Source organism: Cherax quadricarinatus, chromosome 1, assembly GCF_038502225.1.
Source record: "Cherax quadricarinatus isolate ZL_2023a chromosome 1, ASM3850222v1, whole genome shotgun sequence".
Classification (NCBI taxonomy): Eukaryota; Metazoa; Arthropoda; class Malacostraca; order Decapoda; family Parastacidae; genus Cherax; species Cherax quadricarinatus.
This window is the reverse complement of record NC_091292.1, coordinates 39713921-39739438: the sequence shown is the minus strand read 5'-3', so window position 1 is coordinate 39739438 and position 25518 is coordinate 39713921. Positions and strand designations below refer to the sequence as shown.

Below are 25518 nucleotides of genomic sequence, written 5' to 3'. Positions count from 1 at the left end.
TTGAAGGCGCTAGAATTTTGGCGTAGTATTACGGCTCTCAAGCCATAGTACTACAGGACCAACACTGCAAGGGGTAATACTGGTGAAGGGCTCTTCATTTTAGGAATTGGAGCTACTCTCCCCTTGGATAAAACATGACTGCCTGCCATTTCCTAGGCACTGTATGGCTTTTATGAGTTCACTCTTTCATTATATTTATATTAATTATACCATAATTAATAGCAATAATAATAATGTACATTTATTTTTGCCTTTCATATTTCAGGGTTTGGATTGTGTGACAGCTTCAATTGGTGTATCTCAAACATATAACCTCAGTGTGGAGGCGAGCTACAGGACATTGTGGAAACTTTGTAATTATATTATGAATCAGAATATTATAGTAGTGGTGGGGGAGGTCGAATCCGACTCTGAGACAATACTGGAAACATCAGAATCTGGAACTCTTGTTTTTAAAAATGTATCATGTCAGGTGAATTTTGAATGCACCAGCAAGGCATCAATACCAATAATATTTAGTACCATCTTTTCTTCAGTTAATGAATCTTGTACGCAGACTGACATCCCTACTAAAAGTAATGTTAGTGTATCTGTTGATGTAAATGACTTTATCCCTCCTTTGCCTCTTAATAATGTCACTAAAATCAAGACAGAAAAGTTACCCAAGATAACAGAGACAGAAAAGGAGTCTCTCCTTGAGCAGACCATTGAAGATGTGATCCTTGGCGTTAACCCAGATGAAGAGAACTGCAGCACTGATCAGCCCAGGAAGCCCGAACGCACTGAGAGACTGTGCAGTGAAGCTGTTCTCTTCCCATTCTCAAGAGAGGGTCAGTGACTTTCTAAATTATTTGACTATCTAAAATATTTGAAAAAATGATACACAAGTGAATGCATGAATTCATAACAAAACAATATTCTCGACCCTGTCATTTTTTGCCTTAGGCCAAACAAAAATTGGAGTACAATTGCTTAAATAAAAATACAGATTCAGTTTACACATCTATAGAAAACAATGAATATCTAATAGGCCTCCTTATTGATCTAAGACATCTCTTTTTATACTTTTAAAAATCCTACTATATAATCTATGTCTAATTCTTAAGTAGTTTTTAACCCTTTTGAGGTCTGTTCTATAATATTACAGCTTTGTGCTAAGGGTCTGTGCCATAGTTTTACTTAAACCAAGACAGCAGTGCCTAAGCGTACGTAATAGGGCAAATAGATTACTGGGATTTATATCAAGAAGTGTAAGCAACAGAAGTCCAGAGGTCATACTGCAGCTTTATACATCATTAGTAAGGCCTCACCTAGATAATGCAGCTCAATTCTGGTCTCCATATTACAGAATGGACATAAATTCGTTAGAAAACATTCAGCGTAGGATGACTAAATTAATATATAGCATTCAAATTCAAAGTTTATTCTCTATAAAGATTACAATGTTGAATTTACAGAATTTGGTTGTTGTGTGGTTTACATGTAGTTAAATAATGATTACAGAGTGTACCACTAGAACGCCTAGCATGGCTAGGCATTTCGGGCAGACTTAGTTTAATTCTTTATTTTAAAATATTACAAATTATGAAGTAAGTTGGTATTATGGCTAAGTAACTAAATACTAGTTTGTGAGTTTAGCAATGTGAATGCTTTTGTTTTGGCACAGTACATAGTTTCAGTATTGGAGTATCATAGGATTCATTATTTTAAGATTGAGATTAATATTTCTGTTTATGGTCAAATGGGTGAGTGAGTGTAAGTGTGAACCACCAGGTGGTATTCATGTAGTTAGTTGATGGGGTTTATCAGGGAGATAAGATGTTTTCTAATGGTAGTTTTGAAGGTGATGAATGTGTCTGCAGTTCTAGAGTTCTCAGGTAGGGTGTTCCAGATTTTAGGGCCTTTGACATACATTGAATTTTTGTAAAGGTTTAGTCGGACATGGGGAATGTCGTAGAGATGTTTGTGTCTGGTGTTATGCCTGTGGGTTCTGTCACAACTATCAAGAAAGCATTTTAGGTCAAGGTTGATATTGGAGTTTAAGGTCCTGTAGATGTAGACTGCACAGTAGTAAGTGTGGATGTACTGAACAGGGAGTAAGTTTAGATCTATGAAGAGTGGGGGGGTGTGTTGCCAGGGATGGGATTTAGTGATTATTCTTACTGCAGCTTTTTGTTGGGTTATTATTGGCTTTAGGTGTGTTGCTGCAGTTGATCCCTAAGCACAAATAGCATAGGTGAGGTATGGATAAATAAGTGAGTGGCATAGTGTGAGAAGGGCATCTTGCGGCACGTAGTATCGTATCTTGGAGAGGATCCCAACTGTTTTGGATACTTTTTTGGTTATGTGTTGGATATGGGTGCTGAAATTCAGGTTGTTGTCAAGGTATAGGCCTAGGAATTTGCCCTCATTATGTCTGGTAATTAGAGTGTTGTCGATCTTAATGTTAATTTGTGCATCTCCTGCTCTGCTACCAAACATAATATAGTAGGTTTTGTCAGTGTTAAGCGTAAGTTTATTGGCTGTCATCCAAGTCGATATTTTGATCAGCTCCTCGTTAACAATGGTGTTGAGGGTGGCAAGATTAGGGTGAGAGATGACATAAGTCGTGTCGTCAGCAAAGAGAATGGGTTTCAGGTGTTGGGATACGTTTGGAAGATCATTGATGTATATGAGGAAGAGCAGGGGACCAAGGACACTTCCCTGCAGAACTCCAGTATCAAGTGGCCGTGTTGTTGATGCTGTGTCTTTAATGGTAACATACTGATACCTATTAGTAAGGTAAGATTTTAAATAAGCAAGCGCATGGCCTCTTATACCGTAATGGTCAAGTTTGTGGAGTAGGATGTCGTGGTCTACTTTGTCAAAATTTTTTCGTAGGTCAATAAAAATTCCTAGTGGATATTCCTTATTTTCCAATGCTGTGTAAAGCATATCTAGCATTTTTATGATTGCATCATTAGTGCTTTTATTTTTCCTAAATCCAAATTGGCAGGGGTTGAGTATGTTTTGTGCTGTTATAAATGAATAGTCTCCTGTGCACGAGTTTCTCAAAGATTTTGGATAGCAATGGTAAGTTTGATATTGGCCTATAGTTGTTTAAGTCTGTAGGATCACCACCTTTATGTATTGGAGTAACCCTTGCCATCTTGAGTAGTTTTGGGAAGGTGCTAGTTTCTAGTGACTTGTTAAAAAGTAATGAAATAGCATGCGAAAGGATATGGGCCGCTCGCTTGTACAGTAATGGTGGGACATTAGACAGATTCCCTGAGTTGTTTTTAAGTGACTTTATAATCTTGGTGACTTCCGAGGGCTCAGTTGGTGCAAGATAGAAGGAATTTGGGAAATTCCCATGTAGGTAGTCCCTGGCATGGGCATTAGTATGTGGGATTTTATTGGCGAGATTAGATCCTATGGTTGAGAAGAAGTCGTTTATCTTGTTAGCTGTGTCAGTGGGATGTAGTGGTGTTTCATTAGGTTTAGTTAGGACAATATTCTTGGTTTTTTTCAGTTTGTGGGTCCCTAGAATCTGAGAGAGTGTTTTCCAGGTCTTTTTTTATATCTCCTCTAGTGTCTGTGAATCTACTGGAGTAGTATAGTTGTTTGGCTTTCTTTATTACTTTGGTGAGAACTGATGAATAGTGTTTAAGAATATCTTTGTGTATTAAGCCCTGTCTATATTGCTTTTCATATTGGTGTTTCTTGTCAATGGATTTCAGAATGGTGCTGGTTAGCCATGGGCAACCAAGCCGTTTGTTTGTGATCTGTTTCATTTTTATAGGACAATGTTTGTTGTATAGTCTAAGTAATTTGTTAAGAAAAATGTCTGTCCAGTCATCAATACCATTGGCCTTGGAGAATTCTGTAGGCCAGTCATCAATCTCTAGGTCAGTTGTGAACTTCCTTATTGAGGCCTCGTCATGGAGTCTAAATGAGACTTTGTTGTATTCAAGTGGTTTATTAATGTTTGTCAGGAGGAAGGTAGGGTAGTGGTCTGTAGTGCTATCTGTGATTATCCCTGATTTAAGGGGGGCTAGTATATTGGTCCATACGTGGTCTATTATGGTTGCACTTGTCTCAGTGAGCCTGGTTGGTTTAGTTATTGTTGGTATGAGAAGTGTGTTGTTCATATTGTTGATGAAATCAGTTACAGGCTGATCATCTAGTAAGCCAAGGTTGATGTTGAAGTCTCCAGCTAAGAGAAGGTGGTGCTTATTCATTTGTCTGTTTGTTATTAGTGACTTTAATTTCTCACTGAAATTTGGGATGTTTGTGTGAGGTATCCGGTAAATGGCACCGATTGTTATAGGTGTCTTAAGGTTTTTTACAGTAAAATTAGCAAAAATGTATTCCCCATATTCATCACTAAAGCAAGTGGTGCTAATACAAGATAACTTGGTATGGTCTGCAGTTGTGAATTGCTGTGTATCCTGGTAGAGGGTAGATATCTATTGTGTCCTGCTTAAGCCAGGTCTCAGTAAGAACAATGCAGGAGAAGGGTGTCTTTAGTGATTCAAGGAGTGCCAGGAGGTCATCATAGTGTTTGCTTAAGGACCTGATGTTGTAGTTAAGTACTGATATTCTTTTTGCATTGTTTAGGATAGTGCTGGCTTGTGATGCTGTGTAATAAAGGCAGTTACTTTCCAATAGGTTTTGATTGGGTGTCAGATTATGGAGGTTTAAATCAGGGTCAACGTGATCAATCATCTTCTAGGTTTAAATTATGGTTATTTATATCCTGAGTTATGTGTTGAGTTCTAGTACTGATAACTGTAGTGGTGGGAAGCTTGGATAAGTATATAGCTAGAGTATTTTGGTCATATAGAGTATAGTCACTACTACACATAATGAAGTTGATGTTGTCTATGTGTTGTGCTGGAATGAACTAAAGTACAACTAGGTATAAATTAGTAATATAAAAATACAAATTTAAATTAGAACAAGACTCTCACTTGTAATTGCACTAAGGTCTAATATAATGACTTTTGTGGAGTCTATGTTTTGAGCTAGAATGAGCTATAGTACAACTAGATTTAATCTAATAATATAAAAATATAAATTAAAAATAGCACCAGTCTCTCACTAGTAATTGCAATATGGTCTAATATAATGAATTTGGTATTGACTATAGTACAACTGAGTTTAATCTAATAATATAAAAAAGGCACAAGACTCTCAATTGTAATTGCACTAAGGTGTTATATAAGTTGTTTACAAGAATTAGAGTATAACTAGATTTAAATTGACAAGATAAAATATACAAGTTAAGGTAGCAAAAGAATAAAAAAAAGTAGAAAAAAACAAAAACAAAAAAAAGATACATGAGGTAGTTGGTACTAGTTAGCAAAAGATAGTTAAGGGCCTTGAACAATAATATAATTGAAATATACACTAATTGCACACACAATATAGTCACTAAGATATGAAAACAATCTTAGAGTAGGAATTATAATATAAACTTATAATATAAAAATACAAATTGAAATGGTACTTGCAATTGCACTAGAGTCTGGTATAGGTTGTTGACAAGATCAGGAGTATAACTAGATTTAAATTGACAAAATAAAATTCACAATTAAAGTACCAAAAGAATAATAGTAAAAAATAACAATGGTAATGTCTTGGTTATAATATGATAGTAAGATGGTAGACAGGTACACAGGTACACAGGTACAAAGGATAATATAAAGGTTGGAGTTGAATATACAAACTTGATAATTTGGCAACAAAATGTTATGGGAAGTATAAAATAATGTTTAATGTACAAAAGTAAAATTGACTGGTAGTAAATATGGTGTTTAATAAAATTTTAGCAAGTAATAATGATTACAAAAGAAGTGAAAAAGTAATGTTTATTTCATTCAATATTGCACTGGTAGTTATACTAGAGGTTATATGGCAGTACAAGGTAATTAAGAGTACTCTAAGATAGTAAATGTGGTATTAAAACAGGTAAAGGTAATTAGACAAGTAATGGTTATTAAATGTCAAAAATGTTAAGAGTAAATATGATAATTATTAATTTTAGTAAGTAATATCAATTACCTGGAGTTTACCTGGAGAGAGTTCCGGGGGTCAACGCCCCCGCGGCCCGGTCTGAGACCAGGCCTCCTGGTGGATCAGAGCCTGATCAACCAGGCTGTTGCTGCTGGCTGCACGCAAACCAACATACGAGCCACAGCCCGGCTGATCCGGAACTGACTTTAGGTGCTTGTCCAGTGCCAGCTTGAAGACTGCCAGGGGTCTGTTGGTAATCCCCCTTATGTGTGCTGGGAGGCAGTTGAACAGCCTCGGGCCCCTGACACTTATTGTATGGTCTCTTAACGTGCTAGTGACACCCCTGCTTTTCATTGGGGGGATGGTGCATCGTCTGCCAAGTCTTTTGCTTTCGTAGTGAGTGATTTTCGTGTGCAAGTTCGGTACTAGTCCCTCTAGGATTTTCCAGGAGTATATAATCATGTATCTCTCCCTCCTGCGTTCCAGGGAATACAGGTTTAGGAACCTCAAGCACTCCCAATAATTGAGGTGTTTTATCTCCGTTATGCGCGCCGTGAAAGTTCTCTGTACATTTTCTAGGTCGGCAATTTCACCTGCCTTGAAAGGTGCTGTTAGTGTGCAGCAATATTCCAGCCTAGATAGAACAAGTGACCTGAAGAGTGTCATCATGGGCTTGGCCTCCCTAGTTTTGAAGGTTCTCATTATCCATCCTGTCATTTTTCTAGCAGATGCGATTGATACAATGTTATGGTCCTTGAAGGTGAGATCCTCCGACATGATCACTCCCAGGTCTTTGACTTTGGTGTTTCGCTCTATTTTGTGGCCAGAATTTGTTTTGTACTCTGATGAAGATTTAATTTCCTCATGTTTACCATATCTGAGTAATTGAAATTTCTCATCGTTGAACTTCATATTGTTTTCTGCAGCCCACTGAAAGATTTGGTTGATGTCTGCCTGGAGCTTTGCAGTGTCTGCAATGGAAGACACTGTCATGCAGATTCGGGTGTCATCTGCAAAGGAAGACACGGTGCTGTGGCTGACATCCTTGTCTATGTCGGATATAAGGATGAGGAACAAGATGGGAGCGAGTACTGTGCCTTGTGGAACAGAGCTTTTCACCGTAGCTGCCTCGGACTTTACTCTGTTGACGACTACTCTCTGTGTTCTGTTAGTGAGGAAATTATAGATCCATCGACCGACTTTTCCTGTTATTCCTTTAGCACGCATTTTGTGCGCTATTACGCCATGGTCACACTTGTCGAAGGCTTTTGCAAAGTCTGTATATATTACATCTGCATTCTTTTTGTCTTCTAGTGCATTTAGGACCTTGTCGTAGTGGTCCAATAGTTGAGACAGACAGGAGCGACCTGTTCTAAACCCATGTTGCCCTGGGTTGTGTAACTGATGGGTTTCTAGATGCGTGGTGATCTTGCTTCTTAGGACCCTTTCAAAGATTTTTATGATATGGGATGTTAGTGCTATTGGTCTGTAGTTCTTTGCTGTTGCTTTACTGCCCCCTTTGTGGAGTGGGGCTATGTCTGTTGTTTTTAGTAACTGTGGGACGACCCCCGTGTCCATGCTCCCTCTCCATAGGATGGAAAAGGCTCGTGATAGGGGCTTCTTGCAGTTCTTGATGAACACAGAGTTCCATGAGTCTGGCCCTGGGGCAGAGTGCATGGGCATGTCATTTATCGCCTGTTCGAAGTCATTTGGCGTCAGGATAACATCGGATAGGCTTGTGTTAATCAAATTTTGTGGCTCTCTCATAAAAAATTCATTTTGATCTTCGACTCTCAGTCTGGTTAGCGGCTTGCTAAAAACTGAGTCATATTGGGACTTGAGTAGCTCACTCATTTCCTTGTTGTCATCTGTGTAGGACCCATCTTGTTTAAGTAGGGGCCCAATACTGGACGTTGTTCTCGATTTTGATTTGGCATAGGAGAAGAAATACTTTGGGTTTCTTTCGATTTCATTTATGGCTTTTAGTTCTTCCCGCGATTCCTGACTCCTAAAGGATTCTTTTAGCTTAAGTTCGATGCTTGCTATTTCTCTGACCAGTGTCTCCCTACGCATTTCAGATATATTGACCTCTTTTACCCGCTCTGTTATTCTTTTCCGTCGCCTGTAAAGGGAGCGCCTGTCTCTTTCTGTTTTACATCTACTCCTCCTTTTTCTTAGAGGAATAAGCCTTGTGCATACATCGAGTGCTACCGAGTTAATCTGTTCTAGGCATAAGTTGGGGTCTGTGTTGCTTAGTATATCTTCCCAGCTTATATCGGTTAGGACTTGGTTTACTTGGTCCCACTTTATGTTTTTGTTATTGAAGTTGAATTTGGTGAATGCTCCCTCGTGACTAATCTCATTATGTCGGTCTGGGGCTCCGCGCATACATGACTGAACCTCAATTATGTTGTGATCTGAGTATATTGTTTTTGATATGGTGATATTTCTTATCAGATCATCATTGTTAGTGAAGATGAGGTCTAGTGTATTCTCCAGTCTAGTAGGCTCTATTATTTGCTGGTTTAAATTGAATTTTGTGCAGAGATTTAAAAGCTCGCGTGAGTGTGAGTTTTCATCAGAGCTGCCTCCTGGTGTTATTACTGCAACAATATTATTTGCTATATTCCTCCATTTTAGGTGCCTTAAGTTGAAATCCCCCAGGAGCAAGATGTTGGGTGCAGGAGCTGGAAGGTTTTCCAGACAGTGGTCAATTTTTAACAGCTGTTCCTGGAATTGCTGGGATGTTGCATCCGGAGGCTTGTAGACTATCACAATGACTAGGTTTTGGTTCTCGACCTTTACTGCTAAAACTTCCACTACATCATTTGAGGCATTTAGCAGTTCTGTGCAAACAAGTGACTCTGCAATGTACAGGCCAACCCCCCCCCCTTTTGCCTGTTCACTCTGTCACATCTGTATAGGTTGTAACCTGGGATCCATATTTCGTTGTCCAAGTGATCCTTTATGTGGGTCTCAGTGAAAGCCGCGAACATTGCCTTTGCCTCTGCAAGCAGTCCACGGATGAAAGGTATTTTGTTGTTTGTTGCTGGCTTTAGACCCTGTATATTTGCAAAGAAGAATGTTATCGGACTGGTGGTATTGTTGGTACTGGGGGGGGATTTTTTTTCCGGCATTAGTATTTAAAAAAAATATGAGGTAGTAATATGGACAGAGAAAGTATCAATTCAGCTAATGTTTAAGCAAACAATAGTAAATAAGAAAATTACATAAGGTGACTTATGCTTACTAGTAAAATCACAAAATGAGATAGTTGATTATTTAATTACTAAGAGATTGTACAATGAAATTTGAACAATAATGGAGCAAAACATACACTACACTACGTAGGCTTTTAAGTTGGACATTGTTTAGTTATTCTCTGTAAGATTAGTATCCCTGAGAAATCGTGATAGATCATTCTCGTTCGTGATTGTGTACAGTTGACCTACATTTGTTTTCCTAACAAGAATTTTCCCATCCCGTGTGAAGCATTGGTGTATTGTGTCGTTATTCTCCCGCTTAAGTTTTCTGACTCTAACCAGGAGGTTCTGACGTTTTTTGGTAAGACACTCGTTTATGTATACCTCTTTCTTTACTTTAATAGATGCAATAATTAAGTCTTTTTTCCTGTCATGTGAATGGAATCTAAGCATAACACTTTTTCTACCATGGGATCCTAGTAACCTGGCTTCTTTTATTTCAGACTCTGGTACAATAACACTTGTTTGGTCCTTTATGATCTGCAGAGTAATTTCTTTACTGTATGTTTGGTTCATATCACTGGGAGAAAGTGGACTGTTAACTATTACTGCATCCTATAGTTTATCTTGTTCAGTTTTATCTTCTTGGAGAGCAAAGTAGTCACTGAACTGGTTATCTAAGTTGTTCTTCCATTCTTTTACTGCTTCTTCAACCTTTGTATTAAGAGATATTATTTGTTGGGTATGGCTATCTATGACTGTTTGGATGGTCTTGTCACAGTTAGTCATTCCTGGTGTTGATAACTTTTGTTCAAGACTGAGGATTTTGTTCTCGAGTTGTGTCATCCTGGTGTCTTGTTTTGTTAGTGTCTCTCGAAGATTCATATTTTCAATAACTAAGTTGGAGATGCATGTCTTTAGGGTATCTGGATCGTTGGTCATACCTGAGAGACTACTTGGTAGGTTGAATCTGGGGAAGAGAGGGGAGGATGGGCTGGTGGCAGCCATGTTTGTTGTTATTGTTGTGGTGTCGCCTTGAGTGGTGGTGAGTGGGGTGGTTGCTGGGCCGGCGTCCTCCTGGCTACACTTGTTGAATAGTTGATTTTTCGGTGTTTTCTTGCTGGCCTTGGTGCTGTTTCCTCTTAGATTGCACCTCATAATACTACAGGAATTGTTGTAGTTAAGAAGAAGTTGTAGTTATACAAAGCTTAGGGTTACGTTGTTCGGCTGGCAGCGGGGTGTTGCTTTCGGTTTGTGGGCAGTCTTCCTTTGATCTCTATTATTTTCGATTTGTAGGTTTCACTGTTGGTAATCTTTGGTCATTCTGGGTGCTACGTTGGGTAGTGCAGTTTTGCTTGTAACTAGGTCATCATAGGAGCATTGGTAGCTCTGATAGTTGGAGAAAAGTACGGAGCTTGGAAGTCGCTGCTGCCGCTGCCGTTACATTCACTTGTTAGACAAAGAATGAGGGGAGACCTGATCGAAGTGTATAAGTGGAAGATAAGTATTAATAAAGGGGATATTAATAAGGTCTTGAGGATATCTCTCCAAGAGAGAACCCACAGTAATGGATTTAAATTAGATAAGTTTAGATTTAGAAAGGACATAGGAAAGTATTTGTTTGGAAATAGGGTAGTAGATGAGTGGAACGGTCTACCTAGTTGGGTTATTGAGACTAGGACCTTGGGTAGTTTTAAATTTAGGTTGGATAAGTACATGAGTGGGAGGGGTTGGATTTGAGTGGGACTTGCACATCAGAGCTTATTTCTTGGATAGCATTGAAAATTGGGTTGGGCAAATGTTTTGTTAGTGGGATGAATTGTAAAGGACCTGCCTAGTATGGGCCAACAGGCCTCCTGCAGTGTTCCTCCTTTCTTATGTTCTTATGTTCTATAATTGACTCTAGTATTTGCCTACAATAGAGGTCAGGCTTATTGGGCAGTAATTTGATGGTAACGACTTGTCCCCTGCTTTAAAAATAGGAATTACATTAGCCATCTTCCACATATCAGACACTACACCTGTTTGAAGAGATAAATTAAAAATATTAGTTAATGGTTCACAGAGTTCCATTTTGCATTCCTTAAGAACCCTTGAAAAAACCTCATCAGGACCCGGCGACTTACTTTGCGTCAGTCTGTCAATCTGCTTCACAACCATTTCACTAGTGACTGTGATGTTACATGATTTATCTTCTTCTAGCCCACTATAAAAATTTATTACTGGAATATTGTTAGTGTCTTCCTGTGTAAAAACCGAGAGAAAATAATTATTTAAAATCGAGCACATTTCATTCTCTTTGTCAGTAAGATGCCCATAGTTATTTTTAAGGGGACCTATCTTATCTCTAACTTTTGTTCTATAGACCTGGAAAAAACTTTTTGGGTTAGTTTTAGAATCCCTAGCAACTTTAATTTCATAGTCCCTTTTACCTTTTCTTATCCCCTTTTTAATGTCCCTCTTAATGTCAATATACTGATTCATAAGATGACCCTCACCTCTTTTGATACGCCTATAAATTCCTTTCTTATGCCCTAGTAGATATTTCAGCCTATTATTCATCCATTTTGGGTCATTTCTGTTTGATCTAATTTCTTTATACGAGATAAACGTTCTTTGAGCAGCACGTATAGTGTTCAGAAAACTGTCATATTGATAGCTCTCTTCGTTACCCCAGTCAACAGATGATGAGTGTTCTCTAAGCCCACCGTAATCTGCTAAATGTAATTGATTTGTGGTCGCTAGTACCGAGTTCCTCTGAAATTTCTAAATTATTAATAAGGGATTCATTGTTTGCCAACGATTCATTGTTTGCCAAGGGATTCATTGTTTTCCAACGGAGGATCACTGCAGCAGGCCAGTTGGCCCATACTAGGCAGGTCCTTTACAATCCATCCCACTAACAAAACATTTGCCCAACCCAATTTTCAATGCTACCCAAGAACATAAGAAAGGAGGATCACTGCAGCAGGCCTGTTGGCCCATGCTCTGCAGGTCCTTTACAATTCATCTCACTAACGAAACATTTTCCCAACCCAATCCTCAATGCTTCCCAAGAAATAAGCTCTGATATCTCTATCCACTCATTTGCAAGTCCCACTCAAATCCAACCCCTCTCACTCATATATTTATCCAACCTAAATTTGAAACTACCCAATGTCCTAGCCTCAATAACCCAGCTAGGTAGACTGTTCCACTCATCAACTACCCTATTTCCAAACCAATACTTTCCTATGTCCTTTCTAAATCTAAACTTATCTAATTTAAATCCATTACTGCGGGTTCTCTCTTGGAGAGATATCCTCAAGACCTTATTTATATCCCCTTTATCTATACCCATCTTCCACTTATACACTTCGATCATGTCTCCTCTTATTCTTTGTCTAACAAGTGAATGTAATTGAAGGGTCTTCAATCTTTCTTCATAAGGAAGATTTCTGATGCTATGTATTAATTTAGTCATTCTACGCTGAATGTTTTCTAACGAATTTATGTCCATTCTGTAATATGGAGACCAGAACTGAGCTGCATAATCTAGGTGAAGCCTTACTAATGATGTATAAAGCTGCAGTATAACCTCTGGACTTCTGTTGCTTACACTTCTTGATATAAATCCCAATAATCTATTTGCCTTATTACGTACGCTTAGGCATTGCTGTCTTTTTTTTAAGGTTGCTGCTTACCATAACCCCCAAATCCTTTTCGCATTCTATACTGCTAAGTTCAACATTATTAAGCTGGTAGGTGCTAGGGTTATGAATATTTCCGAGCTTTAGAACTTTACACTTATCTACATTGAACTGCATCTGCCACTTTTCTGACCACGAATTGAGTTTGTCTAAATCCTCCTAAAGTTGTGAAACATCAACGTCTGAATCGATTATCCTACCTATCTTCGTGTCATCAGCAAATTTGCTTATGTTGCTAATAATTCCCTCGTCAAGGTCGTTTATATATAAACAACAATGGGCCTAAAACTGATCCCTGCGGAACGCCACTTGTTACAGATCCCCACTCAGATTTAACCCCATTTATGCACGCTCTCTGCTTCCTATTAGTGAGCCATGACTCGATCCATGACAGCATTTTTCCCCCAATGCCATGAGCAGCCACTTTCTTCAACAGTCTCTGATGTGGTACTCTATCAAAAGCCTTACTAAAATCTAAATAAACAATATCGAGTTCTTTATCCTGATCAACGGTTTTATCCTGATCAATAAATAAGAAATAAGCTTTGATAACTATCCACTCATTTGCAAGTCCCACTTAAATCCAACCCCTCTCACTCATATATTTATCCAACCTAAATTTGAAACTACCCAAAGTCCTAGCCTCAATAACATAAGAACCAGTATTACAACTATTACAACTGCTACAACCATCACTACCACCATCAACCACTATTGCAACTGCTTCCACAATACCACCACCACATTCATAATTTTCTACAAACTTTTTGTTAAATTATATGTGTTTCTCACATTCTTTACCAAAGGGCTGGCACTAGAAGCTTTCTTTGGAGCCTTGGTGACTTATTTAGCAGTTGCAAACACTAAAACGAATGGAATATTATGAAATGTATCGTATGAACTTGTGGGATCATCCTCACTCACTGATAAACAATGGCACATTAGCTGGGAAAGGAGTGTGAGGCGGCTCGGGGCTATGTGTACCTGTCCCGGACTAACTACTATTTGTGAGTCAATCTACGATTAGCTAGCCCATGTTTATACGAAAATATCCCTATGATTTCCGAAATCTACGATTCTCGAGAACTACGATTATCGAGAGACCACTGTAATAATAGCAACAATATCTTTATTTCTACAAGTACAGTGGACCCCCGCATAGCGAACTTAATCCGTGCAAGAGGGCTGGTCGTTATGCGAAATGTTCGCTATGCGAATTAATTTTCCCCATAAGAAATAATGGAAATAAAATTAATCCGTGCAAGACACCCAAAAGTATGAAAAAAAAATTTTTACCACATGAAATAGACATTTTCCTACACACAAAGAGAAGGATACATGCACAAAAGTAGAGTAGTACATGCACAATATATATTGTGCATGTACTACTCTACTAAATGAAGAATAAATGACACTTACCTTTATTGAAGATGCAGCAATGACTGATGAGACACTGTGTCCTGGGAGTGCCTTTTCCTCCTGAGTACTGTAGGTCCTGTTTGGTATTTTCTTCCAGAACAGGCCTTATCACACTGTGTATGTCACTACGATTCTTAAATCTCTCAAACCAACCTTTGCTGGCTCTAAATTCACCAATATGAGCACTAGTTCCAGGCATTTTCCCTGTTCACCTGGGTGTTAGTCGACTGATGTGGGTTGCATCCTGGGAGACAAGATTAAGGACCCCAATGGAAATAAGTTAGACAGTCTTCGATGACACTGACTTTTTTGGGTTATCCTGGGTGGCAAATCCTCTGGGGTTAATTGTTTCTTGGTATTCTCAATAAGCCACACCAACAACGGTGGTACAGCAGCAGCAGCAGCAGCAGACAATGCTACAGCAGCAGCAGCAGCAGCAGCAGACGATGCTACAGCAGCAGCAGCAGACGATGCTACAGCAGCAGCAGCAGCAGCAGACGATGCTACAGCAGCAGCAGCAGACGATGCTACAGCAGCAACTGACGATGTTACAGCACCAGCAGACGATGCTACAGCAGCAGCAGCAGCAGCAGACGATGCTACAGCAGCAGCAGCAGCAGCAGACGATGCTACAGCAGCAGCAGCAGCAGCAGACGATGCTACAGCAGCAACTGACGATGTTACAGCACCAGCAGACGATGCTGCAGCAGCAGCAGCAGACGATGCTACAGCAGCAGCAGACGGTACTACAGCAGCAGCAGCAGCTGATGGTGGTACAGCAGCAGCAGCAGCTGTACCACCAATAGTAGCGATGGTTGATTGGGGTTTATTATACAACCTGGCCAGCTCGGAGACAAGCACTCCACTTTCATACTTATCAATGATCTTTTTCTTCATCTCCAAAGTAATTCTCACCCTTATTGCTGTAGGGTTGGCACTAGAAGCTATCTTGGGGCCCATGGTCACTTATTTTCCAGAAAAAAATCACCAAAAACACTGTAATAATACGAAATGTTCCGATTGTATGCTTGGATGTTACCGCGGAGGCTGGCTGGTAAACAATGCCACCGGCGGCACATGTGAGCGTGGCTCAGGCCGCACATTGGACGCGTCTCGGACGAAGGCCGCTGAGCGGGTTTTTGTCCACTATGCGGGGCAAAATTTTAGCGAACAAAGCGTCCGCTATGCGGATTGTTCGCTATGCGGATTGTTCGCTATGCAAGGCATTCGCTATGCGGGGGTCCACTGTACAGTGGACCCTCTAATTTCGTGATTAATCCATTCCAGAGAGTCTGCCGAAAGTCAAAACTCATGAAAATCGAAACCATTTTCCCCATTAGAAATAAAGTAAATCCAATTAATCCGTTCCAGACACTCAAAAGTATTAACAAAAAATTAATTTTTTAAAGATTAATTATAGATTTATACAGAAAAGAATGACAAATCAATGTAAAGCAGTAATAAAATGTGTAAATGAACATTTAACATCACACTTACCTTTATTGACGACTCTTGTTGGTGTATGGAAGATGGGAGGAGGGGAGAGGAAGGAGAAGTTACTATTGTTTGGAAGGGGAATCCCCTTCCATAAAGACTTTAGGTACCGAGTCCTTTTCCGGGGTTACTTCCCTTCTTTGTTTTTTAATGTCACTAGGACCAGCTTCAGAGTCACTGGACCCCTGTCGCTCAAAAAATTGCTCCAGAGAGCTCTGTTTCTGGCATCACCTTAAGATTTGCCTAAAATGTGACAAGGCATTGTCAATGAACATGTTGCAGACACGGCCTACAACTGCTTTGTTAGGGTGATGTTCCTCCACAAACGTTTGCACCTGTCTCCACTTTGCACAAATGTCCTTAATCTTTGAAGAAGGCACCTTCTACCCTCTCTGTTCCTCCTCCTGTGAAGCAATTTCCTCAGCTCTGGTCTGTTGCTGTTGCAGATGAAGCTCTTGCAGCCCGTCAGTGGTTAGCTCTTCACTGTGGTCCTCCACCAACTCTTCCACATCCTGGCCACTCACCTCCAACCCCATGGAATTCCCCAATGCCACAAAACATTCCACAACAGGCGTAGGGTCAACAGGGTCAGCCACACATACGCCACTTTCATATTTTTCTATGATTTCTTTTTTTAATTCTATCATGTTTCTCACCTTCTTTACCAAAGGGATGGCACTAGGAGTTTTCTTTGGGCCCATGGTATCACGGTTAGCAGTTGCAAGCAAAAAAAAACAATGGATTATTACAAAATGTTTTGTATGAATGTGGGGGGTCATGCTCACTTGCCAAGAAACAATGCCAGACTGACACTTGAATGCATCTTTGGGAGGCTTTGTGTGCACAGGGCCACTGGGACATGTACCATATGATCACTGAATTTAGAGGGAAGTCACAAAAATAGAGGCTATACAGTGGACCCTCGTTTTTTGTAAGGCTCAAAAGCCGTAATTTTTGAAAATCGTAACTTTTTTTTTCATCAAAACATTGACTCGAAAATTGTTGTTTGACTCGCAAATACAGTGGACCCCCGCATAGCGGACGCCTTGCATAGCGGACAATCCGCATAGCGGACGCTTTGTTCGCTAAAATTTTGCCCCGCATAGTGGACAAAATCCCGCTCAGCGGCCTTCGTCCGAGACGCGTCCAATGTGCGCCCTCAGCCAGCCTCACATGTGCCGCCTGTGCCATTGTTTACCAGCCAGCCTCCGCGGTAACATTCAAGCATACACTCGGAATATTTCGTATTATTACAGTGTTTTCGGTGGTGTTTCTGGAAAATAAGTGACCATGGGCCCCAAGAAAGCTTCTAGTTCCAACCCTACAGCAATAAGGGTTAGGATTCCTATTGAAATAAAGAAAGAGATCATTGATAAGTATGAAAGTGGAGTACGTATCACCGACCTGGTCAGGTTGTACAAGAAACCAAAATCAACCATCTCTTCTATTGTGGGCAAGAAAACGGAAATCAAGGAAGCTGTTGTTGCCAAAGGTTTAACTGTGTTTTCGAAACAAAGATCGCAAGTGATGGAAGATGTTGAGAGACTCTTATTGGTGTGGATAAATGAAAAACAGCTAGCAGGAGATAGCGTCTCTCAAGCGATCATATGTGAAAAGGCTAGGAAGTTGCATGACGATTTAATTAAAAAAATGCCTGCAACTAGTGATGATGTGAGTGAATTTAAGGCCAGCAAAGGTTGGTTTGAGAGATTTAAGAAGCGTAGTGGCATCCATAGTGTGATACGGCATGGTGAGGCTGCCAGTTCGGACCACAAAGCGGCTGAAAAATATGTGCATGAATTCAAGGAGTACATAGAAACTGAAGGACTGAAACCTGAACAAGTGTTTAATTGTGATGAAACAGGCCTGTTCTGGAAGAAAATGCCAAGCAGGACCTACATTACTCAGGAGGAAAAGGCACTCCCAGGACATAAGCCTATGAAAGACAGGCTTACTTTGTTGATGTGTGCCAATGCTAGTGGTGATTGCAAAGTTAAGCCTTTATTAGTATATCACTCTGAAACTCCCAGAGCGTTCAGGCAAAAGAATGTCCTCAAGGATAATTTGTGTGTGCTGTGGAGGGCAAACAGTAAGGCATGGGTCACTAGGGAATTTTTCTATAACTGGTTACACCATGCATTTGCCCCCAATGTGAAAGATTACCTAACTGAAAAGAAATTAGACCTTAAGTGCCTCCTGGTGTTAGACAATGCCCCTGGTCATCCTACAGACGTGGCAGAGCGACTTTATGGGGACATGAGCTTCATTAAGGTGAAGTTTTTGCCTCCTAATACCACTCCTCTCCTGCAGCCCATGGACCAGCAGGTCATTTCCAACTTCAAGAAACTGTACACAAAAGCTCTGTTTCAAAAGTGCTTTGAAGTGACCACAGACACTCGATTGACTCTAAAAGAGTTTTGGAAGGATCACTTTAATATCCTCAATTGTGTAAACCTTATAGGTAAGGCTTGGGAGGGAGTGACTAAGAGAACCTTGAACTCTGCTTGGAAGAAACTGTGGCCAGAATGTGTAGACAAAAGGGATTTTGAAGGGTTTCAGGCTAACCCTGAGAGGAGTATACCAGTTGAGGAATCAATTGTGGAATTGGGGAAGTCCTTGGGGTTGGAGGTTAGTGGGGAGGATGTGGAAGAGTTGGTGGAGGAGGACAATGAAGAACTAACCACTGATGAGCTGATAGATCAACTTCAAGAGCAAGAGGCCAGACCTGGGGAAACTGGTTCAAAGGAGGGGAGAGAGAAATTGAAGGAATTGCCTACTTCAAAGATTAAGGAAATGTGTGCAAAATGGCTTGAAGTGCAAACCTTTTTTGATGAAAATCACCCTCACACAGCTATTGCAAGCCGTGCTGGTGACTGTTACAATGACAGTGTTGTGAACCACTTTAGACAAATCATAAAGGAACGAGAGGTACAGGCCACTATGGACAGATATGTTGTGCGAAAGAAGTCCAGTGACTCTGAAGCTGGTCCTAGTGGCATTAAAAGAAGAAGGGAAGTAACCCCAGAAAAGGACTTGCTACCTCAAGTCCTAATGGAAGGGGATTCCCCTTCTAAACACTAACACTCTCTCTCCCCTCCTCCCAGCCCATCAATCATCACCAGAGCTTCAATAAAAGTAAGTGTCATGTAATTGTGCATGCCTTTTTCAGTTTGTGTGTACTAAAATTAACATTTTTTTGTGGTAAAAAAATTTTTTTTTCATACTTTTGGGTGTCTTGCACGGATTAATTTTATTTCCATTATTTCTTATGGGGAAAATTCATTCGCATAGCGAACATTTCGCATAACAGCCAGCCCTCTTGCACGGATTAAGGTCGCTATGCGGGGGTCCACTGTAGTCGTTTGTCTCAGACGCGTATGCACGGCCCTGAACAGCCTCACACTCCATTCCCAGCCAGTGTGACATTGTTTATCAGTGAGTGAGAATGATCCCTCGTGTTCATACAATACATTTCATAATATTCCATTCGTTTTAGTGCTTGCAACTGCTAAATAAGCCACCATGGCTCCAAAGAAAGCTTCTAGTGCCAGCCCTTTGGTAAAGAATGTGAGAAACACACATAATTTAAGAAAAAGTTTGTAGAAAAACACGAAAGTGGTGGTGGTAGAGTGGTAGCAGTTGTGATAATTGTAGAGGGTGGTAGTGATGATGGTAGCAGTTGTTAAAGTGGTAGAGGGTGGCAGCAGCTGTTATAGTAGTAGAGGGTGGTTGTGATGGTGGTAGAGGGTGGTAGTGGTTGTGATGGTGGTAGAGGGTGCCTTCTTCAGTGATTCAGCAATTCTACTAACTCCTCCGATGTTGTTGGAGTTATATAGGGCTACAGAAAACACTGCCGCCTCAGCTGCTGCTTCACAACCATTATGGACGGCTTATGTTCTCAGTGGCCCTTATACACCCAACAACAACACAACACAACACCTCTTGTGACATACATAATGACTTATTTTATTCATTCTAGAGTATATTCCATGTTTCTATGTTATTAATATTGTTTATTATGTCATAATAGTTGAATTTTGATAGATAAATAAGCCGTAGAGTTGATATTAGTGTCATATTCTCTAACAAACTCCCCTCCCCTCCCTCTGCTCTGTCTGCCATACACCAGCAAGAGTCTTCAATAAAGGTAAGTGTGATGTTAAATGTTCATTTATACATTTTATTAGTGCTTTACGTTTATTTGGCATTCTTTTCTGCATGTAAATCTATATTTAAGCTAGGGAAGTGACCTAGAGTCCTTATGGAGGGGATTCCCCTTCCAAACAATAACCTCTCTTCCCTTTCTCCTCCTCCCTGTCTTCCATTCATCAACAACAGCCTTCAATAAAGGTAACTGTCATATTGAATGTTCATTCTTTTGTGCATGTAAATCTATCTTTAAGGTTAGATTTTTTTTTTTTTTTTTTTTTGATACTTCTGGGTGACTGGAATGAATTAATTGGATTTACATTATTTCTTATGGGGAAAATGGATTCGCAAATCGTCAATAGTCACTCTGGAACAAATTAATTATGAAAAACGAGGGCCCACTGTATTTTGAGAAAAAAAGTTGCTGAAATTAGAGAATCACGAAATTAGAGGTATTACTGTACATGTACTGTGCATCAATGACATACTTCTGCTGTACATAGAAAGCTGCTTGTTATGCAGAGTATTTCGGGCAAATTAGGTCAATTTTGTCCCAGGATGCGACCCACAACATTCAACTAACACCCAGGTACCCATTATTACTGATGAGTGAACATAGACAACTGGTGTATGGAAACACACCCAGTGTTTCTACCCTCGCCAGGAATTGAACCCTGACTTTGACCATGTGAAGCATGAACTTTTGCCACCAGGCAAAAGCCACTGTGCTTTTCTCTCTCCTATGTGTGGGTTATTTGAGTACATTTTTGCCACCCTCAGATGAAAAGTATTTCTTAACATCCCCCTGGCTCATTTATGTAATTGCTTCTATTTATACCTCCTCATGTTTTTTATTTATTTTTTTTTTTCAAGAGTGTGTCCCTATTTGCCTGTTCTAATTTTCATATTGAATATTTCCCAATGAATTAATTGTTTTTATACTTTTTCAGATGTGAAGAATCCTGAAGATAGTGAATTCAGCTCTGATAATGATGTTGCTTTCTGGGAGAAGATGAAAATGAAATCTAGGAAAAGGAAGAAATATAAAATAAAAGCTGGTGGTTCTGAAAAAAGAAAATATTTGAAATATCCAGCAGGCTTTAGTAATTATGGCACTAAGATGCCACTTGAAGAGAACAGTTCAATCCTAGGTAAGATAACAGTCACTCTTCCACAGCCAGAACCAACACAAGAAAGTAAAACCATTGAAAAAGAAACAGATTCTGTAAAAAATGAGGTTGATATAAAAAATGATGACTGGGTGACAGATGATGAAGTGGATGCTGAAGAAGAAGTGGATATAGATTTAGCTTTCAAACTTGAGTGGAAGAAGAAGCGTCATCCGTATAATACAAAGGAAAAGAATTTTGTGTGTGAGGTATGTGGTAAGCTGTATTCAAAGCATCATTATTTAAGAGAGCATATTGTGAGAGATCACAATGATCATGAGCAAGCTAAGAGATACCCTTACTGCTGCCAGCACTGCAAGAGACTATACAGTGGTGAGAGACAGTTAAAGTATCATCAGCAGCAACACAGTGGCCCCTGTGAGATCTGTGGTCTCATGCTGAGGTGCAGTGGACTCTTTTGGATCCACAGGAGAAATCACGACTCCCAGTGTGAAGCTTGTGGCAAAATATTTCAAACAAAAAGTTCTCTAGATATGCACATGAAACTTAAACACACTGAAAAAACAATTCCATGTCCTCTGTGTCCAAGAATGTTTCCATTCAAGTTTCTCATGAATAAGCATGTTGCCAAGGCACACAATTCTAGTGCACCTTTGAAACATAAATGTGATGATTGTGACTTTCATGCTAGGACTGAGGGTGCTCTCAGAATCCATCAGAGGAGGATGCACACTGTGGTGTTCAATTGTGATGTATGTAACTCCTCATTTAACACAAAATTTGCATTTGATGAGCACTTAGCTCTTCATGTTGGTGAACTTGAATTTTCTTGTCAGTTGTGTATGCAGACCTTTAATTCACAAAATGATTTGTACTTTCACCAGAAAACTGTTCACGAGGGGTCAACCAGTGGCACCATAATAGAACAACCGGCTCTTACTGGCCAGTTGCATCACAAAATTCTCATGTCTTATCCATGTGAAATATGCAACATAAAATTTCCTACCCGCAAAAAACTCAGTCGTCACCTTTTGAAAGTTCATGGCATAGATATTAACACAGCCAGAGAATCAAAAGAAGTCGAGGAATCCATTCAGGTAGAAGAAATGGATGAAACTGCCACCGCTGTAATGCAGATCAATGTTAACAAAGAGGATCTTCAGCCAATTGAATCGTCTCCAGACTTCAGAGAGAACCAGACCATTTTTACTCTTACTGGAGGTAATTTCCAAGGATCCAGATCAGCCCTTTTAATGCCAGCTAATGTTGTTCCTCCTGATGTTAGTATCGTAGATATTGATGGTGTGCGGTACCATGTCATCAGGGGCACCCAGTAGAAACAAAAAGCAGTAATTCCTTCATTACCATATAGGCCATATTCCCACAAAAGAAAACATTCATTATTCATTCAGGACAGCAATTAAATGAATGCTGGTTAATGTTTCATTTTGGTCACTGTTTTAGTGCAAGACTGCTGATATACTAAAACATATATGATGTGTAATATATCATTAGCTGCAAATTAGTGAGCACCTCAGTTAATAAAATTTATATACAATAGCTATTTTTGGAGAGAAACCCATCTTTTGCTAATATATTTTGTTTAAAAAAAATTGAAAAGGTAGATGGCAGCAATTGTGCTTGTTTCTATTATAATAGATAATTACAATATTACAAAACTTATTCATTAGGAGTGAATGGAGACAAATGGTTTTTAATACTTGATGTGCTGTTGGAGTGTGAGCAAAGTAACATGAAGGGATTCAGGGAAACTGGCAGGCCGGACTTGAGTCCTGGAGATGGGAAGTACAGTGTCTGCACTCTGAAGGGGAGGATGTTAATGTTGCAGTTTTATAACTGTAGTGTAAGCATCCCTCTGGCAAGACAGTGACAGAGTGAATGATGAGGAAAGTTTTTCTTTTTTGAGCCACCCTGCCTTGGTGGGAATCGGCCGATGTGCTAATAAAAAACAAATTAATCATTATGTATTTTGAATGCCCATATTACAACAAAGGTGTATAATTAAAAATTGAATTGTAGTTCCTGTAAATTTACATGGGATTGACACTTCTTGTGACAACTTTAACCCTTTCACTGTCAGTGACGTACAGGTACAGCTTACAAGCTAGTGTTGGTGACGTATTAATACCCCAAAGTTCTAGCGGCTTCAAATCTAGCAGGAGAAAGTCGGTAGACCTACATATGAGAGAATGGGTCTGTGTGGTCAGTGTGTGCAATATAAAAAAAATCCTGCAGCATGCAGTGCATAATGAGAAAAAAAACTCCGACTGTGTTTTTGGATTAAAACACCGACTTTGAGGTGTATTTTCGTATGGTATTTATGGCTATATTCTTGTTTTCTTGGTCTCATTTGATAGACTGGAAGATATATTACAGAATTGGAGATTTTCTGATTGGTTTCATGGTGAAAAGTATCTTGAAATTGAGCTCAAAGTAGCAGAAATGTTCGATTTTTGCCGATGTTCAAGAGTAAACAAATGACATCACTGTCCAATACGTGTCCAACTGGCCAGTCTAATACACACTGACAAATGGGTTGACATTATTTATACAATTATATAATAATGCACTAGTCTGCATTATTATATAATTGTATGTAAATCTTCTATTTTTTGTGTGAATAAAAATTCAAATTGGAAAGCAAGAGTAATATAAGAGGGGCCTGGAGACGTGACTAATGAACAGAGAAAAATGTTATTTTAGTGCCAGTTATGTCTGCATTGTTTATTCTGGACCCTGTTTTGAAATTTGCATGAAATTGGCCAAATTGCCAATTTTTTACCACTATTGGGTAGTTGAAATCGGTAAATGGACAGTTTCTTGTACTCAATCAATAGAACAAATGGAGTTCTAGAGAAATATCTATGAGTTTGGTCAACTGGAACAATGGAATTGGCCAAAAATAGGGCTCAAAGTTGGCAAAATCGCCACTGTGTATACAGTGGTACATCGGCATACGTCCACTTTGGAATAAGTCTAACTTGGTATATGTCCTGTTTGGTCATGAAAATTTTTGCTTGGTATACAACCTTTGTTTGGAACAGGACTCGTGTGCTAGAACTTGTATGGGTCAAAATGAGTCATAACACCACGCCGTACCCTTGTTTACCTCTCACTCGAGACGAAGCCACAACTGCCCACTAGCATCAGTATACCCATTGCTACCTTCAGTGAACAACCCGCGCTGTAAATCTCTGAATTTTCACGTGATTTTGTGTTTTTTTCGTAAAAAAATTTAGTAAATTCATTAACCATGTGTTCTAAGAAAGTTAATGAGAAGAGCCAAGCTATGAAGAAAATGGTTAGGATCACTATGGAGGTGAAAAAAAGAAATTGCTGAAAAGTATGAAAGTGGCATGCGTATCCAGGACTTGGCTGCTGCATACCATGTGCTGAGAACAACAGTATCTACGATTGTGAAAAACAAATATGTTATTAATTCAGCTAATGTTGCGAAGGGGGTGAAATTGATTAGCAAACAAAAATCAGGGATGTTAGAGCATGTTGAAAAATTGCTTTTGATCTGGATTAAGCAGTGTTTAAATTATTTTATACAACGCCATCAACATAAAATATGCCAATAACAATAGGATTTTTTTTTCATGGGAATGGATTAATCATTTTCCCTATATTTCTTATGGGAAAATTTGTTTGGTATATGTCCTGTTTGATACAAATCCAAGGTCCTGGAACGATTTAAGGACGTATACCGAGGTACCACTGTATATCGCTGAGACTGCTAACTTCGCGAGAGTGCAATTCCATAAGTTTTCCATCAAATTTCATACTTTTGGTGTCATTACCATCGGGAAAAGATTATCATTTCATAAGGTAGTAGGTTGGAAGACAGCAACCACCCAGGGAAGTACTACCGTCCTGCCAGATGACTGTGAAACAGAAACCTGTAACTGTTTTGCATGATGGTAGGATTGCTGGTTTCTTTTTCTGTCTCATAAACACGCTAGATAACAGGGATATCTTGCTACTCCTACTTACACTTTGGTCACACTTCACAGACACGCACATGCATATATATATACATACATCTAGGTTTTTCTCCTTTTTCTAAATAGCTCTTGTTCTTCTTTATTTCTTCTATTGTCCATGGGGAAGTGGAAAAGAATCTTTCCTCCGTAAGCCATGCGTGTCGTATGAGGCGACTAAAATGCCGGGAGCAATGGGCTAGTAACCCCTTCTCCTGTAGACACTTACTAAAAAAGAGAAGAAGAAAAACTTTATAAAACTGGGATGCTTAAATGTGCGTGGATGTAGTGCGGATGACAAGAAACAGATGATTGCTGATGTTATGAATGAAAAGAAGTTGGATGTCCTGGCCCTAAGCGAAACAAAGCTGAAGGGGGTAGGAGAGTTTCAGTGGGGAGAAATAAATGGGATTAAATCTGGAGTATCTGAGAG

At 39.5% G+C, this 25518-nt stretch overlaps 1 protein-coding gene across 2 annotated transcripts in view; it reads left to right on the top strand.

Moving 5' to 3' along the window:
• Positions 1-23060, top strand: part of LOC128687912 (uncharacterized) — a 51719-nt gene extending 28659 nt beyond the window's left edge. For both annotated transcript variants that reach the window (XM_053775509.2, XM_053775519.2), the window contains 2 exons: positions 266-830; positions 20902-23060. In XM_053775509.2, coding sequence (XP_053631484.1) covers positions 365-830; positions 20902-22418 — 1983 coding nt within the window. In that variant the 5' untranslated portion in view covers positions 266-364 and the 3' untranslated portion in view covers positions 22419-23060. The remainder of the gene's footprint in view (positions 1-265; positions 831-20901) is intronic.
• The last annotated feature ends 2458 nt before the right edge of the window (positions 23061-25518 follow it).